The 22,167-nt window shown below is 39.4% G+C and overlaps 1 protein-coding gene across 2 annotated transcripts in view; it reads right to left on the bottom strand.

Annotated features, from left to right (window-relative positions):
* Positions 1–22,167, bottom strand: part of P4HA3 (prolyl 4-hydroxylase subunit alpha 3) — a 140,876-nt gene that overhangs the window by 56,902 nt on the left and 61,807 nt on the right. For both annotated transcript variants that reach the window (XM_073661245.1, XM_073661246.1), the window contains exon 4: positions 18,089–18,238. In XM_073661245.1, coding sequence (XP_073517346.1) covers positions 18,089–18,238 — 150 coding nt within the window. The remainder of the gene's footprint in view (positions 1–18,088; positions 18,239–22,167) is intronic.

Genomic DNA, 22,167 nt, shown 5'->3' with positions numbered 1-22,167 from the left:
TACACAATACTGTCACCCAATGCTAAATAAGAAACCCACATAATACTGCCATCCAATGCCAGATAATAATCCTACAGAATACTGCCATCCAATGCTGAATAATAATCCCACACAATACTGCCATCCAATGCCAGATAATAATCCCACACAATACTGCCATCCAATGCTGAATAATAATCCCACACAATACTGACGTCCAATGCCAGATAATAATCCCACACAATACTGCCATCCAATGCTGAATAATAATCCCACACAATACTGCCATCCAATGCTGAATAATAATCCCACATAATACTGCCATCCAATGCCAGATAATAATCCCACACCATACTGCCATCCAATGCTGATTAATAATCCTACAAAATACTGCCATCCAATGCTGAATAATAATCCTACACAATATTGCCATCCAATGCTGAATAATAATCCCACACAATACTGCCATCCAATGCCGGATAATAATCCTACACAATACTGCCATCCAATGCCGAATAATAATCCTACACTATACTGCCATCCAATGCTGAATAATAATCCCACACAATACTGACATCCAATGCCGAATAATAATCCCACACAATACTGCCATCCAATGCTGAATAATAATCCCACACAATACTGACATCCAATGCCGAATAATAATCCCACATAATACTGCCATCCAATGCTGAATAATAATCCCACACAATACTGCCATCCAATGCTGAATAATAATCCCACATAATACTGCCATCCAATGCTGAATAATAATCCCACACAATACTGCCATCCAATGCTGAATAATAATCCCACACAATACTGCCATCCAATGCTGAATAATAATCCCACACAATACTGCCATCCAATGCTGAATAATAATCCCACACAATACTGACATCCAATGCCGAATAATAATCCCACACAATACTGCCATCCAATGCTGAATAATAATCCCACACAATAGTGACATCCAATGCCGAATAATAATCCCACATAATACTGCCATCCAATGCTGAATAATAATCCCACACAATACTGCCATCCAATGCTGAATAATAATCCCACATAATACTGCCATCCAATGCTGAATAATAATCCCACACAATACTGCCATCCAATGCTGAATAATAATCCCACACAATACTGTCATCCAATGCTAAATAATAATCCCACACAATACTGCCATCCAATGCCAGATAATAATCCCACACAATACTGCCACCCAATGCCAGATAATAATCCCACACAATACTGCCATCCAATGCCAGATAATAATCCCACACAATACTGCCATCCAATGCTGAATAATAATCCTACACAATACTGCCATCCAATGCTGAATAATAATCCTACACAATACTGCCATCCAATGCTGAATAATAATCTCACATAATACTATCATCCAATGCTAAATAATAATCCTACACAATACTGCCATCCAATGCCGAATAATAATCCTACACAATACTGCCATCCAATGCTAAATATTAATCCCACACAATACTGCCATCCGATGCCAGATAATAATCCTACACAATACTGCCATCCAATGCTGAATAATAATCCCACACAATACTGTCATCCATTGCTAAATAATTAACCCACACAATACTGCCATCCAATGCCAGATAATAATCCCACACAATACTGCCATCCAATGCTGAATAATAATCCTACACAATACTGCCATCCAATGCTGAATAATAATCCCACACAATACTGCCATCCAATGCCAAATAATAATCCTACACAATACTGCCATCCAATGCTGAATAATAATCCCACACAATACTGACATCCAATGCCGAATAATAATCCCACACAATACTGCCATCCAATGCTGAATAATAATCCCACACAATACTGACATCCAATGCCGAATAATAATCCCACATAATACTGCCATCCAATACTGAATAATAATCCCACACAATACTGCCATCCAATGCTGAATAATAATTTCACATAATACTGCCATCCAATACCGAATAATAATCCCACACAATACTGCCATCCAATGCTGAATAATAATCCCACACAATACTGCCATCCAATGCTGAATAATAATCCCACACAATACTGCCACCCAATGCTGAATAATAATCCTACACAATACTGACATCCAATGCCGAATAATAATCCCACACAATACTGCCATCCAATGCTGAATAATAATCCCACAGAATACTGCCATCCAATGCTGAATAATAATCCCACACAATACTGCCACCCAATGCTGAATAATAATCCTACACAATACTGTAACCCAATGCTAAATAATAATCCCACATAATACTGCCATCCAATGCCAGATAATAATCCTACACAATACTGCCATCCAATGCTGAATAATAATCCCACACAATACTGCCATCCAATGCCAGATAATAATCCCACACAATACTGCCATCCAATGCTGAATAATAATCCCACACAATACTGACGTCCAATGCCAGATAATATTCCCACACAATACTGCCATCCAATGCTGAATAATAATCCCACACAATACTGCCATCCAATGCTGAATAATAATCCCACATAATACTGCCATCCAATGCCAGATAATAATCCCAAACCATACTGCCATCCAATGCTGATTAATAATCCCACAAAATACTGCCATCCAATGCTGAATAATAATCCTACACAATATTGCCATCCAATGCTGAATAATAATCCCACACAATACTGCCATCCAATGCCGGATAATAATACTACACAATACTGCCATCCAATGCCGAATAATAATCCTACACTATACTGCCATCCAATGCTGAATAATAATCCCACACAATACTGACATCCAATGCCGAATAATAATCCCACACAATACTGCCATCCAATGCTGAATAATAATCCCACACAATACTGACATCCAATGCCGAATAATAATCCCACATAATACTGCCATCCAATGCTGAATAATAATCCCACACAATACTGCCATCCAATGCTGAATAATAATCCCACATAATACTGCCATCCAATGCTGAATAATAATCCCACACAATACTGCCATCCAATGCTGAATAATAATCCCACACAATACTGCCATCCAATGCTGAATAATAATCTCACATAATACTGCCATCCAATACCGAATAATAATCCCACACAATACTGCCATCCAATGCTGAATAATAATCCCACGCAATACTGCCATCCAATGCCGAATAATAATCCCACATAATACTGCCATCCAATGCTGAATAATAATCCCACACAATACTGCCATCCAATGCTGAATAATAATCCCACGCAATACTGCCATCCAATGCTGAATAATAATCCCACACAATACTGCCATCCAATGCTGAATAATAATCCCACACAATACTGCCATCCAATGCCGAATAATAATCCCACACAATACTGACATCCAATGCCGAATAATAATCCCACACAATACTGACATCCAATGCCGAATAATAATCCCACATAATACTGCCATTCAATGCCGAATAATAATCCCACACAATACTGCCATCCAATGCTGAATAATAATCCCACACAATACTGACATCCAATGCCGAATAATAATCCCACATAATACTGCCATCCAATGCCGAATAATAATCCCACACAATACTGCCATCCAATGCTGAATAATAATCCCACGCAATACTGCCATCCAATGCCGAATAATAATCCCACACAATACTGCCATCCAATGCTGAATAATAATCCCACACAATACTGACATCCAATGCCGAATAATAATCCCACATAATACTGCCATCCAATGCTGAATAATAATCCCACACAATACTGCCATCCAATGCTGAATAATAATCCCACACAATACTGCCATCCAATGCTGAATAATAATCTCACACAATACTGCCATCCAATACCGAATAATAATCCCACACAATACTGCCATCCAATGCTGGATAATAATCCCACACAATACTGCCATCCAATGCTGAATAATAATCCCACACAATACTGCCATCCAATGCTGAATAATAATGCCACACAATACTGCCGTCCAATGCTGAATAATAATCCCACACAATACTGCCATCCAATGCTGAATAATAATCCCACGCAATACTTCCATCCAATGCTGAATAATAATCCTACACAATACTGCCATCCAATGCTGAATAATAATCCTACACAATACTGCCATCCAATGCTGAATAATAATCTCACATAATACTATCATCCAATGCTAAATAATAATCCTACACAATACTGCCATCCAATGCCGAATAATAATCCTACACAATACTGCCATCCAATGCTAAATATTAATCCCACACAATACTGCCATCCGATGCCAGATAATAATCCTACACAATACTGCCATCCAATGCTGAATAATAATCCCACACAATACTGTCATCCATTGCTAAATAATTAACCCACACAATACTGCCATCCAATGCCAGATAATAATCCCACACAATACTGCCATCCAATGCTGAATAATAATCCTACACAATACTGCCATCCAATGCTGAATAATAATCCCACACAATACTGCCATCCAATGCCAAATAATAATCCTACACAATACTGCCATCCAATGCTGAATAATAATCCCACACAATACTGACATCCAATGCCGAATAATAATCCCACACAATACTGCCATCCAATGCTGAATAATAATCCCACACAATACTGACATCCAATGCCGAATAATAATCCCACATAATACTGCCATCCAATACTGAATAATAATCCCACACAATACTGCCATCCAATGCTGAATAATAATTTCACATAATACTGCCATCCAATACCGAATAATAATCCCACACAATACTGCCATCCAATGCTGAATAATAATCCCACACAATACTGCCATCCAATGCTGAATAATAATCCCACACAATACTGCCACCCAATGCTGAATAATAATCCTACACAATACTGACATCCAATGCCGAATAATAATCCCACACAATACTGCCATCCAATGCTGAATAATAATCCCACAGAATACTGCCATCCAATGCTGAATAATAATCCCACACAATACTGCCACCCAATGCTGAATAATAATCCTACACAATACTGTAACCCAATGCTAAATAATAATCCCACATAATACTGCCATCCAATGCCAGATAATAATCCTACACAATACTGCCATCCAATGCTGAATAATAATCCCACACAATACTGCCATCCAATGCCAGATAATAATCCCACACAATACTGCCATCCAATGCTGAATAATAATCCCACACAATACTGACGTCCAATGCCAGATAATATTCCCACACAATACTGCCATCCAATGCTGAATAATAATCCCACACAATACTGCCATCCAATGCTGAATAATAATCCCACATAATACTGCCATCCAATGCCAGATAATAATCCCAAACCATACTGCCATCCAATGCTGATTAATAATCCCACAAAATACTGCCATCCAATGCTGAATAATAATCCTACACAATATTGCCATCCAATGCTGAATAATAATCCCACACAATACTGCCATCCAATGCCGGATAATAATACTACACAATACTGCCATCCAATGCCGAATAATAATCCTACACTATACTGCCATCCAATGCTGAATAATAATCCCACACAATACTGACATCCAATGCCGAATAATAATCCCACACAATACTGCCATCCAATGCTGAATAATAATCCCACACAATACTGACATCCAATGCCGAATAATAATCCCACATAATACTGCCATCCAATGCTGAATAATAATCCCACACAATACTGCCATCCAATGCTGAATAATAATCCCACATAATACTGCCATCCAATGCTGAATAATAATCCCACACAATACTGCCATCCAATGCTGAATAATAATCCCACACAATACTGCCATCCAATGCTGAATAATAATCTCACATAATACTGCCATCCAATACCGAATAATAATCCCACACAATACTGCCATCCAATGCTGAATAATAATCCCACGCAATACTGCCATCCAATGCCGAATAATAATCCCACATAATACTGCCATCCAATGCTGAATAATAATCCCACACAATACTGCCATCCAATGCTGAATAATAATCCCACGCAATACTGCCATCCAATGCTGAATAATAATCCCACACAATACTGCCATCCAATGCTGAATAATAATCCCACACAATACTGCCATCCAATGCCGAATAATAATCCCACACAATACTGACATCCAATGCCGAATAATAATCCCACACAATACTGACATCCAATGCCGAATAATAATCCCACATAATACTGCCATTCAATGCCGAATAATAATCCCACACAATACTGCCATCCAATGCTGAATAATAATCCCACACAATACTGACATCCAATGCCGAATAATAATCCCACATAATACTGCCATCCAATGCCGAATAATAATCCCACACAATACTGCCATCCAATGCTGAATAATAATCCCACGCAATACTGCCATCCAATGCCGAATAATAATCCCACACAATACTGCCATCCAATGCTGAATAATAATCCCACACAATACTGACATCCAATGCCGAATAATAATCCCACATAATACTGCCATCCAATGCTGAATAATAATCCCACACAATACTGCCATCCAATGCTGAATAATAATCCCACACAATACTGCCATCCAATGCTGAATAATAATCTCACACAATACTGCCATCCAATACCGAATAATAATCCCACACAATACTGCCATCCAATGCTGGATAATAATCCCACACAATACTGCCATCCAATGCTGAATAATAATCCCACACAATACTGCCATCCAATGCTGAATAATAATGCCACACAATACTGCCGTCCAATGCTGAATAATAATCCCACACAATACTGCCATCCAATGCTGAATAATAATCCCACGCAATACTTCCATCCAATGCTGAATAATAATCTCACATAATACTGCCATCCAATACCGAATAATAATCCTACACAATACTGCCATCCAATGCTGAATAATAATCCCACATAATACTGCCATCCAATGCTGAATAATAATCCCACACAATACTGCCATCCAATGCTGAATAATAATCCCACACAATACTGCCATCCAATGCTGAATAATAATCCCACACAATACTGCCATCCAATGCTGAATAATAATCCCACACAATACTGCCATCCAATACCGAATAATAATCCCACACAATACTGCCATCCAATGCTGAATAATAATCCCACACAATACTGACATCCAATGCCGAATAATAATCCCACACAATACTGCCATCCAATGCTGAATAATAATCCCACACAATACTGCCATCCAATGCTGAATAATAATCCCACACAATACTGCCACCCAATGCTGAATAATAATCCTACACAATACTGTCACCCAATGCTAAATAATAATCCCACATAATACTGCCATCCAATGCCAGATAATAATCCTACACAATACTGCCATCCAATGCTGAATAATGATCCCACACAATACTGCCATCCAATGCCAGATAATAATCCCACACAATACTGCCATCCAATGCTGAATAATAATCCCACACAATACTGACGTCCAATGCCAGATAATATTCCCACACAATACTGCCATCCAATGCTGAATAATAATCCCACACAATACTGCCATCCAATGCTGAATAATAATCCCACATAATACTGCCATCCAATGCCAGATAATAATCCCAAATCATACTGCCATCCAATGCTGATTAATAATCCCACAAAATACTGCCATCCAATGCTGAATAATAATCCTACACAATATTGCCATCCAATGCTGAATAATAATCCCACACAATACTGCCATCCAATGCCGGATAATAATCCTACACAATACTGCCATCCAATGCCGAATAAAAATCCTACACTATACTGCCATCCAATGCTGAATAATAATCCCACACAATACTGACATCCAATGCCGAATAATAATCCCACACAATACTGCCATCCAATGCTGAATAATAATCCCACACAATACTGACATCCAATGCCGAATAATAATCCCACATAATACTGCCATCCAATGCTGAATAATAATCCAACACAATACTGCCATCCAATGCTGAATAATAATCCCACATAATACTGCCATCCAATGCTGAATAATAATCCCACACAATACTGCCATCCAATGCTGAATAATAATCCCACACAATACTGCCATCCAATGCTGAATAATAATCTCACATAATACTGCCATCCAATACCGAATAATAATCCCACACAATACTGCCATCCAATGCTGAATAATAATCCCACGCAATACTGCCATCCAATGCCGAATAATAATCCCACATAATACTGCCATCCAATGCTGAATAATAATCCCACACAATACTGCCATCCAATGCTGAATAATAATCCCACACAATACTGCCATCCAATGCTGAATAATAATCCCACACAATACTGCCATCCAATGCTGAATAATAATCCCACACAATACTGCCATCCAATGCCGAATAATAATCCCACACAATACTGACATCCAATGCCGAATAATAATCCCACACAATACTGACATCCAATGCCGAATAATAATCCCACATAATACTGCCATTCAATGCCGAATAATAATCCCACACAATACTGCCATCCAATGCTGAATAATAATCCCACACAATACTGACATCCAATGCCGAATAATAATCCCACATAATACTGCCATCCAATGCCGAATAATAATCCCACACAATACTGCCATCCAATGCTGAATAATAATCCCACGCAATACTGCCATCCAATGCCGAATAATAATCCCACACAATACTGCCATCCAATGCTGAATAATAATCCCACACAATACTGACATCCAATGCCGAATAATAATCCCACATAATACTGACATCCAATGCTGAATAATAATCCCACACAATACTGCCATCCAATGCTGAATAATAATCCCACACAATACTGCCATCCAATGCTGAATAATAATCTCACACAATACTGCCATCCAATACCGAAAAATAATCCCACACAATACTGCCATCCAATGCTGAATAATAATCCCACACAATACTGCCATCCAATGCTGAATAATAATCCCACACAATACTGCCGTCCAATGCTGAATAATAATCCCACACAATACTGCCATCCAATGCTGAATAATAATCCCACGCAATACTTCCATCCAATGCTGAATAATAATCTCACATAATACTGCCATCCAATACCGAATAATAATCCTACACAATACTGCCATCCAATGCTGAATAATAATCCCACATAATACTGCCATCCAATGCTGAATAATAATCCCACACAATACTGCCATCCAATGCTGAATAATAATCCCACACAATACTGCCATCCAATGCTGAATAATAATCCCACACAATACTGCCATCCAATGCTGAATAATAATCCCACACAATACTGCCATCCAATGCTGAAAAATAATCCCACACAATACTGCCGTCCAATGCTGAATAATAATCCCACACAATACTGCCATCCAATGCTGAATAATAATCTCACATAATACTGCCATCCAATGCTGGATAATAATCTCACATAATACTGCCATCCAATACCGAATAATAATCCTACACAATACTGCCATCCAATGCTGAATAATAATCCCACACAATACTGCCATCCAATGCTGAATAATAATCCCACACAATACTGCCATCCAATGCTGAATAATAATCTCACATAATACTGCCATCCAATGCTGAATAATAATCCCACACAATACTGCCATCCAATGCTGAATAATAATCCCACACAATACTGCCATCCAATGCTGAATAATAATCCCACACAATACTGCCATCCAATGCTAAATAATAATCCCACATAATACTGCCATCCAATGCCAGATAATAATCCTACACAATACTGCCATCCAATGCTGGATAATAATCCCACACAATACTGCCATCCAATGCTGAATAATAATGTCACATAATACTGCCATCCAATGCTGGATAATAATCCCACACAATACTGCCATCCAATGCTGAATAATAATCCTACACAATACTGCCATCCAATGCTGAATAATAATCCCACACAATACTGCCATCCAATACCGAATAATAATCCTACACAATACTGCCATCCAATGCTGAATAATAATCCCCAACACTACTGCCATCCAATGCTGAATAATAATCCCACATAATACTGCCATCCAATGCTGAATAATAATCTCACATAATACTGCCATCCAATACCGAATAATAATCCCACACAATACTGCCATCCAATGCTGAATAATAATCTCACATAATACTGCCATCCAATACCGAATAATAATCCCACACAATACTGCCATCCAATGCTGAATAATAATCCCACACAATACTGCCGTCCAATGCTGAATAATAATCCCACACAATACTGCCATCCAATGCTGAATAATAATCCCACGCAATACTTCCATCCAATGCTGAATAATAATCTCACATAATACTGCCATCCAATATCGAATAATAATCCTACACAATACTGCCATCCAATGCTGAATAATAATCCCACATAATACTGCCATCCAATGCTGAATAATAATCCCACACAATACTGCCATCCAATGCTGAATAATAATCCCACACAATACTGCCATCCAATGCTGAATAATAATCCCACACAATACTGCCATCCAATGCTGAATAATAATCCCACACAATACTGCCATCCAATGCTGAAAAATAATCCCACACAATACTGCCGTCCAATGCTGAATAATAATCCCACACAATACTGCCATCCAATGCTGAATAATAATCTCACATAATACTGCCATCCAATGCTGGATAATAATCTCACATAATACTGCCATCCAATACCGAATAATAATCCTACACAATACTGCCATCCAATGCTGAATAATAATCCCACACAATACTGCCATCCAATGCTGAATAATAATCCCACACAATACTGCCATCCAATGCTGAATAATAATCTCACATAATACTGCCATCCAATGCTGAATAATAATCCCACACAATACTGCCATCCAATGCTGAATAATAATCCCACACAATACTGCCATCCAATGCTGAATAATAATCCCACACAATACTGCCATCCAATGCTAAATAATAATCCCACATAATACTGCCATCCAATGCCAGATAATAATCCTACACAATACTGCCATCCAATGCTGGATAATAATCCCACACAATACTGCCATCCAATGCTGAATAATAATGTCACATAATACTGCCATCCAATGCTGGATAATAATCCCACACAATACTGCCATCCAATGCTGAATAATAATCCTACACAATACTGCCATCCAATGCTGAATAATAATCCCACACAATACTGCCATCCAATACCGAATAATAATCCTACACAATACTGCCATCCAATGCTGAATAATAATCCCCAACACTACTGCCATCCAATGCTGAATAATAATCCCACATAATACTGCCATCCAATGCTGAATAATAATCTCACATAATACTGCCATCCAATACCGAATAATAATCCCACACAATACTGCCATCCAATGCTGAATAATAATCTCACATAATACTGCCATCCAATACCGAATAATAATCCCACACAATACTGCCATCCAATGCTGAATAATAATCTCACATAATACTGCCATCCAATACCGAATAATAATCCCACACAATACTGCCATCCAATGCTGAATAATAATCCCACATAATACTGCCATTCCAAATAATAATTGCACACAGTACTACCATCTAATGGCATCAAATGACAATCCGAGAAACAATACTGCCATCCAATGCCGGATAATACCTCCATACAATACTGTCATAATTTAATTCTCAAGTACTAGTTAGTGTAAAAATATCATCACTATATAACGCCCACATAATAATACCAACATATAGTACCGACACAAAACTGCTATCCCACCAGATAATGCAGCCACGAGCATAATGTCATCATTTGATGCGAAAGGAGCCCAAATAAATCAAAAAGAAAATTCTTCCATGTTCTGCACACATCTTACTGATAATCAACGCTGAAATAATACCGCCATATAAAGCTACTGGGTGATAAAAAAAAAAAAAAAAAAAATTAAAAAAAATATTACATTACCCCTTAATTGCCATTTAAAAATAAAAAAATCAAATAAAAAAATGAATCCTATTTAGTAATAAAGCAACCGCAAAAGTCCGATCTATCAAAATATAAAATTAATTCACCTAAAAAAACCACCACTAATTTGCTAAAATTATATTTGGACGGATCCATCATCCCTGGTGGTCTAGTGTGGTGGAGAAATACAATAGCGCCCCCTGTTAGCAATCAGCGAGCTGCTGAATATAGTGATACATCACATGTGACTGATATCAGCCGCTCCTCTTATAATGCCCCTGCTTCATTATAAAGTCTGAATAATTAGGTCCCTGGCCCTTTAAATACAAGTCATTGTTAGAAAGCAAAGACTTGACGTGACTCAGTGAAGGAATATTTTGGTTGTTGGGGAACAGAAAGGGTTAATGACTTCTTCCTGATTTTTTCCTCGATAGGGGTCTGCTCCCCCCATCACTGCTTTATGACGGAGAAATCCTAAAATCCTCTGCTTCTCACCAATATAATAAATTCCAAACAAAGTCCCATAAGGTTTCACATGAGGTGGGAGGAAATGGAATATACAGCAAGTTCTGAGATTTGGAGAAGTGAACGTTTACTTTCCACAATGTGTCTCCATGAATGCAGAAAGGGGCCAGCGGAGCAAATGCTCAATCACGGAGCCCACCACCCAGGAGCATAACACTACAGGACCATAGGAAGCAAAGTAACAGTATAGGAGATACGGAGCATCTGCAATCTATATAAACAATTATATACATTACATTAACAATCCTGAGTTACCTCCTGTATTATACCCCAGAGCTGCACTCACTATTCTGCTGGTGCAGTCACTGTGTACATACATTACATTACTGATCCTGAGTTACATCCTGTATTATACTCCAGAGCTGCACTCACTATTCTGCTGGTGCAGTCACTGTGTACATACATTACATTACTGATCCTGAGTTACATTCTGTATTATACTCCAGAGCTGCACTCACTATTCTGCTGGTGCAGTCACTGTGTACATACATTACATTACTGATCCTGAGTTATATCCTGTATTATACTCCAGAGCTGCACTCACTATTCTGCTGGTGCAGTCACTGTGTACATACATTACATTACTGATCCTGAGTTACATCCTGTATTATACTCCAGAGCTGCACTCACTATTCTGCTGGTGCAGTCACTGTGTACATACATTACATTACTGATCCTGAGTTACATTCTGTATTATACTCCAGAGCTGCACTCACTATTCTGCTGGTGCAGTCACTGTGTACATACATTACATTACTGATCCTGAGTTACATCCTGTATTATACTCCAGAGCTGCACTCACTATTCTGCTGGTGCAGTCACTGTGTACATACATTACATTACTGATCCTGAGTTACATTCTGTATTATACTCCAGAGCTGCACTCACTATTCTGCTGGTGCAGTCACTGTGTACATACATTACATTACTGATCCTGAGTTATATCCTGTATTATACTCCAGAGCTGCACTCACTATTCTGCTGGTGCAGTCACTGTGTACATACATTACATTACTGATCCTGAGTTACATCCTGTATTATACTCCAGAGCTGCACTCACTATTCTGCTGGTGCAGTCACTGTGTACATACATTACATTACTGATCCTGAGTTACATTCTGTATTATACTCCAGAGCTGCACTCACTATTCTGCTGGTGCAGTCACTGTGTACATACATTACATTACTGATCCTGAGTTATATCCTGTATTATACTCCAGAGCTGCACTCACTATTCTGCTGGTGCAGTCACTGTGTACATACATTACATTACTGATCCTGAGTTATATCCTGTATTATACTCCAGAGCTGCACTCACTATTCTGCTGGTGCAGTCACTGTGTACATACATTACATTACTGATCCTGAGTTACATTCTGTATTATACTCCAGAGCTGCACTCACTATTCTGCTGGTGCAGTCACTGTGTACATACATTACATTACTGATCCTGAGTTATATCCTGTATTATACTCCAGAGCTGCACTCACTATTCTGCTGGTGCAGTCACTGTGTACATACATTACATTACTGATCCTGAGTTACATCCTGTATTATACTCCAGAGCTGCACTCACTATTCTGCTGGTGCAGTCACTGTGTACATACATTACATTACTGATCCTGAGTTACATCCTGTATTATACTCCAGAGCTGCACTCACTATTCTGCTGGTGCAGTCACTGTGTACATACATTACATTACTGATCCTGAGTTATATCCTGTATTATACTCCAGAGCTGCACTCACTATTCTGCTGGTGCAGTCACTGTGTACATACATTACATTACTGATCCTGAGTTATATCCTGTATTATACTCCAGAGCTGCACTCACTATTCTGCTGGTGGAGTCACTGTGTACATACATTACATTACTTATCCTGAGTTACATCCTGTATTATACTCCAGAGCTGCACTCACTATTCTGCTGGTGCAGTCACTGTGTACATACATTACATTACTGATCCTGAGTTACATCCTGTATTATACACCAGAGCTGCACTCACTATTCTGCTGGTGGAGTCACTGTGTACATACATTACATTACTGATCCTGAGTTACATCCTGTATTATACTCCAGAGCTGCACTCACTATTCTGCTGGTGGAGTCACTGTGTACATACATTACATTACTGATCCTGAGTTACATCCTGTATTATACTCCAGAGCTGCACTCACTATTCTGCTGGTGCAGTCACTGTGTACATACATTACATTACTGATCCTGAGTTACATCCTGTATTATACACCAGAGCTGCACTCACTATTCTGCTGGTGGAGTCACTGTGTACATACATTACATTACTGATCCTGAGTTACATCCTGCATTATACTCCAGAGCTGCACTCACTATTCTGCTGGTGGAGTCACTGTGTACATACATTACATTACTGATCCTGAGTTACATCCTGTATTATACTCCAGAGCTGCGCTCACTATTTTGCTGGTGCAGTCACTGTGTACATATATTACATTACTGATCCTGAGTTACATCCTGTATTATACCCCAGAGCTGCACTCACTATTCTGCTGGTGGAGTCACTGTGTACATACATTACATTACTGATCCTGAGTTACATCCTGTATTATACTCCAGAGCGGCACTCACTATTCTGCTGGTGCAGTCACTGTGTACATACATTGCATTACTGATACTGAGTTATATCCTGTATTATACTCCAGAGCTGCACTCACTATTCTGCTGGTGCAGTCACTGTGTACATACATTACATTACTGATCCTGAGTTACATCCTGTATTATACTCCAGAGCTGCACTCACTATTCCGCTGGTGCAGTCACTGTGTACATACATTACATTACTGATCCTGAGTTACATCCTGTATTATACTCCAGAGCTGCACTCACTATTCTGCTGGTGCAGTCACTGTGTACATACATTACTGATCCTGTACTGATCCTGAGTTACATCCTGTATTATACTCCAGAGCTGCACTCACTATTCTGCTGGTGCAGTCACTGTGTACATACATTACTGATCCTGTACTGATCCTGAGTTACATCCTGTATTATACTCCAGAGCTGCACTCACTATTCTGCTGGTGCAGTCACTGTGTACATACATTACATTACTGATCCTGAGTTACATCCTGTATTATACTCCAGAGCTGCACTCACTATTCTGCTGGTGCAGTCACTGTGTACATACATTACATTACTGATCCTGAGTTACATCCTGTATTATACTCCAGAGCTGCACTCACTATTCTGCTGGTGCAGTCACTGTGTACATACATTACATTACTGATCCTGAGTTACATCCTGTATTATACTCCAGAGCTGCACTCCCTATTCTGCTGGTGCAGCCACTGTGTACATACATTACATTACTGATCCTGAGTTACATTCTGTATTATACCCCAGAGCTGCACTCACTATTCTGCTGGTGGAGTCACTGTGTACATACATTACATTACTGATCCTGAGTTACATCCTGTATTATACTCCAGAGCTGCACTCACTATTCTGCTGGTGCAGTCACTGTGTACATACATTACATTACTGATCCTGAGTTACATCCTGTATTATACTCCAGAGCTGCACTCACTATTCTGCTGGTGCAGTCACTGTGTACATACATTACATTACTGATCCTGAGTTACCTCCTGTATTATACTCCAGAGCTGTATTCACTATTCTTCTGGTGGAGTCACTGTGTACATACATTACATTACTGATCCTGAGTTACATCCTGTATTATACTCCAGAGCTGCACTCACTATTCTGCTGGTGCAGTCACTGTGTACATACATTACTGATCCTGAGTTACCTCCTGTATTATACTCCAGAGCTGAACTCACTATTCTTCTGGTGGAGTCACTGTGTACATACATTATATTACTGATCCTGAGTTACATCCTGTATTATACTCCAGAGCTGCACTCACTATTCTGCTGGTGCAGTCACTGTGTACATACATTACATTACTGATCCTGAGTTACATCCTGTATTATACTCCAGAGCTGCACTCACTATTCTGCTGGTGCAGTCACTGTGTACATACATTACATTACTGATCCTGAGTTACATCCTGTATTATACTCCAGAGCTGCACTCACTATTCTGCTGGTGCAGTCACTGTGTACATACATTACATTACTGATCCTGAGTTACATCCTGTATTATAATCCAGAGCTGCACTCACTATTCTGCTGGTGCAGTCACTGTGTACATACATTACATTACTGATCCTGAGTTACATCCTGTATTATAGTCCAGAGCTGCACTCACTATTCTGCTGGTGCAGTCACTGTGTACATACATTACATTACTGATCCTGAGTTACATCCTGTATTATACTCCAGAGCTGCACTCACTATTCTGCTGGTGCAGTCACTGTGTACATACATTACATTACTGATCCTGAGTTACATCCTGTATTATACTCCAGAGCTGCTCTCACTATTCTGCTGGTGCAGTCACTGTGTACATACATTACATTACTGATCCTGAGTTACATCCTGTATTATAATCCAGAGCTGCACTCACTGTTCTGCTGGTGCAGTCACTGTGTACATACATTACGTTACTGATCCTGAGTTACATCCTGTATTATAGTCCAGAGCTGCTCTCACTATTCTGCTGGTGCAGTCACTGTGTACATACATTACATTACTGATCCTGAGTTACATCCTGTATTATACTCCAGAGCTGCTCTCACTATTCTGCTGGTGCAGTCACTGTGTACATACATTACATTACTGATCCTGAGTTACATCCTGTATTATACTCCAGAGCTGCACTCACTATTCTGCTGGTGCAGTCACTGTGTACATACATTACATTACTGATCCTGAGTTACATCCTGTATTATAGTCCAGAGCTGCACTCACTATTCTGCTGGTGCAGTCACTGTGTACATACATTACATTACTGATCCTGAGTTACATCCTGTATTATACTCCAGAGCTGCTCTCACTATTCTGCTGGTGCAGTCACTGTGTACATACATTACATTACTGATCCTGAGTTACATCCTGTATTATACTCCAGAGCTGCACTCACTATTCTGCTGGTGCAGTCACTGTGTACATACATTACATTACTGATCCTGAATTACATCCTGTATTATACTCCAGAGCTGCACTCACTATTCCGCTGGTGCAGTCACTGTGGATCATATCATTACCTTTCTCACTGGCTTATTATATTTCTCCACTTTCCTACCACTGACCACCATGGACGTTTTATGGGAGTTATGATGTCAGCTCTGCAGGTTAGAACTAGGCTGTGATCCGATCTGTTGTGGATCTGATGCCAGTTTCACAATATAAAATATTTTGAAGCTGAAACTTCTGTAACTAATTACACAGATTCTCGGCGTCCCTTCTCCGACCACAGGATGGAAATGAAAATCAGGCAAATCTGTAGCTAATGTGAAATGGATATCCTGCGCAGAAGCGGAGCGCTCCGTCAGCAAATTCTAATATTTCAGATTTTAGGTCTGTGCTTGTGAGGAATAAGGATTGTGAGTTTTCCCTTGTACAATTGTCTGTACCTGATTATTATAAAACAATCGCACGGATGACAACAGAGAGTAACAGAGTGAAATAAGCTGCAGCTGCTGATGTCATTTACCTTGTAGTAGGAAAAAGCTAAATAATCCAATGCATCTCCCAGGGAGCCCTGGTCCTCAGTGAACCAGCTGCCATAGGAATCCCGAAATTTGCTGACAGCTTCCTCCAGCCATGGGATAGAGTGGTAAAAATCTTCCATATCATAGGCGATCTGTGGGGCAGAAGGGGCAAAAGGGGTATATAATGTAGTATACAGTGATATTTTGTTACATGTGGTATCAGGGAGGATGGGCATTGCATTAGAGGGTAGCTTCAGCAGAGTCATCTCATTATCATTAGAGGATAATCAGCAAATTCATCTCATTATCATTAAAGAGAAGGGTCAGCAGAGTCATCTCATTATCATTAGAGGATAGAGTCAGCAGAGTCATCTCATTATCATTAGAGGATAGAGTCAGGAGAGTCATCTCATTATTTTTAGAGGACAGGGTCATCAGAGTCATCTCATTATTATTAGAGGATAGAGTCAGCAGAGTCATCTCATTATCATTAAAGAGAAGGGTCAGCAGAGTCATCTCATTATCATTAGAGGATAGTTAGCAGAGTCATCTCATTATCATTAAAGAGAAGGGTCAGCAGTGTCATCTCATTATCATTAGAGGATAGAGTTAGCAGAGTCATCTCATTATCATTAGAGGATAGAGTCAGCAGAGCCATCTCATTATCATTAGAGGATAGAGTCAGCAGAGTCATTTCATTATCATTAGAGGATAGAGTCAAGAGTCATCTCATTATCATTAGGGGATTGAGTCAGCAGAGTCATCTCAATATCTTTAGAGGATAGAGTCAACAGAGTCATCTCATTATCATTAGAGGATAGAGTCAGCAGAGTCATCTCATTATCATTAGAGGATAGAGCCAGCAGAGTCATCTCATTAGCATTAGGGGATAGAGTCAGCAGAGTCATCTCGTTATCATTAAAGGATAGAGTCAGCAGAGTCATCTCATTATCATCAGAGGATAGAGTCAGCAGAGTCATCTCATTATCATTAGAGGATAGAGTCAGTAGAGTCATATCATTATCATTAGAGGATAGAGTCAGCAGAGTCATCTCATTATCATTAGAGGATAGAGTCACCAGAGCATTCTCATTATCATTAGAGGATAGAGTCAGCAGTGTCATCTCACTATCATTAGAGGATAGAGTCAGCAGAGTCATCTCATTATCATTAGAGGATAGAGTCAACAGAGTCATCTCATTATCATTAGAGGATAGGGCCAGCAGAGTCATCTCATTATCATTAGAGGATAGAGTCAGGAGAGTCATCTCATCATCCAAGGATAGAGACAGCAGAGTCACCTCATTATCATTAGAGGATAGAGTCAGGAGAGTCATCTCATCATCAGAGGATAGAGTCAGCAGAGTCATCTCATTATCATTAGAGGATAGAGTCAGCAGAGTCATCACATTATTATTAGAGGATACAGTCAGCAGAGTCATCTCCTTATCATTAGAGGATAGAGTCAGCAGAGTCATATCATTATCATTAGAGGATAGAGCCAGCAGAGTCATCACATTATCATTAGAGGATAGAGTCAGGAGAGTCATTTCATTATCATTAGAGGATACAGTCAGCAGAGTCATCTCATTATCATTAGAGGATAGAGTCAGCAGAGTCATCTCATTATCATTAGAGGATAGAGTCAGCAGAGTCATCTCATTATCATTAGAGGATAGAGTCAGCAGAGTCATTTCATTATCATTAGAGGATACATTCGGCAGAGTCATCTCATTATCATTAGAGGATAGAGTCAGGAGAGTCATCTCATCATCAGAGGATAGAGTCAGCAGAGTCATCTCATTATCATTAGAGGATAGAGCCAGCAGAGTCATCTCATTATCATTAGAGGATAGAGTCAGCAGAGTCATCTCATTATCATTAGAGGATAGAGTCAGCAGAGTCATCTCATTATCATTAGAGGATAGAATCAGCAGAGTCGTCTCATTATCATTAGACGGCAGGGCCAGCAGAGTCATCTCATTATCATTAGAGGATAGAGTCAGCAGAGTCGTCTCATTATCATTAGAGGATAGAGTCAGCAGAGTCGTCTCATTATCGTTAGAGGGTGGGTTCAGCAGAGTCATCTCATTATCATTAGAGGATAGAGTCAGGAGAGTCATCTCATCATCAGAGGATAGAGACAGCAGAGTCATCTCATTATCATTAGAGGATAGAGTCAGCAGAGTCGTCTCATTATCATTAGAGGATAGAGTCAGCAGAGTCGTCTCATTATCGCTAGAGGATAGAGCCAGCAGAGTCATCTCATTATCATTAGAGGATAGAGTCAGCAGAGTCGTCTCATTATCATTAGAGGATAGAGTCAGCAGAGTCGTCTCATTATCGTTAGAGGTTGGGTTCAGCAGAGTCATCTCATTATTATTAGAGGATAGAGTCAGCAGAGTTATCTCATTATCATTAGAGGATAGAATCAGCAGAGTCGTCTCATTATCATTAGACGGCAGGGCCAGCAGAGTCATCTCATTATCATTAGAGGATAGAGTCAGCAGAGTCGTCTCATTATCATTAGAGGATAGAGTCAGCAGAGTCGTCTCATTATTGTTAGAGGGTGGGTTCAGCAGAGTCATCTCATTATCATTAGAGGATAGAGTCAGGAGAGTCATCTCATCATCAGAGGATAGAGACAGCAGAGTCATCTCATTATCATTAGAGGATAGAGTCAGCAGAGTCGTTTCATTATCATTAGAGGATAGAGTCAGCAGAGTCGTCTCATTATCGTTAGAGGATAGAGCCAGCAGAGTCATCTCATTATCATTACAGGATAGAGTCAGCAGAGTCGTCTCATTATCATTAGAGGATAGAGTCAGCACAGTTGTCTCATTATCGTTAGAGGGTGGGTTCAGCAGAGTCATCTCATTATCATTAGAGGATAGAGTCAGGAGAGTCATCTCATCATCAGAGGATAGAGACAGCAGAGTCATCTCATTATCATTAGAGGATAGAGTCAGCAGAGTCATCTCATTATAATTAGAGGATAGAGTCAGCAGAGTCATCTCATTATCATTAGAGGATAGAGTCAGCAGAGTCGTCTCATTATCATTAGAGGATAGAGTCAGCAGAGTCATCTCATTATCATTAGAGGATAGAGTCAGCAGAGTCGTCTCATTATCATTAGAGGATAGAGTCAGCAGAGTCATCTCATTATCATTAGAGGATAGAGTCAGCAAAGTCATCTCATTATCATTAGAGGATAGAGTCAGCAGAGTCATCTCATTATCATTAGAGGATAGAGTCAGCAGAGTCGTCTCATTATCATTAGAGGATAGAGTCAGCAGAGTCATCTCATTATCATTAGAGGATAGAGTCAGCAGAGTCGTCTCATTATCATTAGAGGATAGAGTCAGCAGAGTCATCTCATTATCATTAGAGGATAGAGTCAGCAAAGTCATCTCATTATCATTAGAGGATAGAGTCAGCAGAGTCGTCTCATTATCATTAGAGGATAGAGTCAGCAGAGTCATCTCATTATCATTAGAGGATAGAGTCAGCAGAGTCGTCTCATTATCATTAGAGGATAGAGTCAGCAGAGTCATCTCATTATCATTAGAGGGTGGGTTCAGCAGAGTCTTACAATACTTATACTTAAGTGTTCATTTGTTTTACATCAGTTCAGAACATTTCTCTTATTTTTCAGATGCAGAAGTGGCACCTCGGTGCGCCGACACATATGTTCTGGATTATTCTAGGATTTTCTATGGATTGATTCCAGACTTTAAGACGTTTGGTCACATTTTAATCGCGTTTACTTATGATTCAGTTACGTAAATTAAAAATTATCCAGATGAGTGAGGATCTGTGCATTTTTGGCCCATGATGCATTGTGGAATTACCCTGAGAGTAACTGCGAGGGAAGGACGGTGACGGCCTCAGGTGGCAGATTACTGGCTCTGAGCTGAGATACATGGAGGACCAGTACATTCACCTTGCACGTTGCTTCAGTCATAAACCCCTCTGATACTCTAGATCACCAGGATAGCATTAACCCCCCCAATACCGTAACCAACAGTAAAAAAGTAACTTCTCCACTACCCTAAACAACCAGTGTAGCATTAGGTCACCC

This window comes from Phyllobates terribilis, unplaced genomic scaffold, assembly GCF_046119375.1.
Source record: "Phyllobates terribilis strain yellow unplaced genomic scaffold, ASM4611937v1 Scaffold_2__4_contigs__length_985480577, whole genome shotgun sequence".
NCBI classification, from domain to species: Eukaryota; Metazoa; Chordata; class Amphibia; order Anura; family Dendrobatidae; genus Phyllobates; species Phyllobates terribilis.
This window is presented reverse-complemented; position numbering and strand designations above follow the sequence as displayed.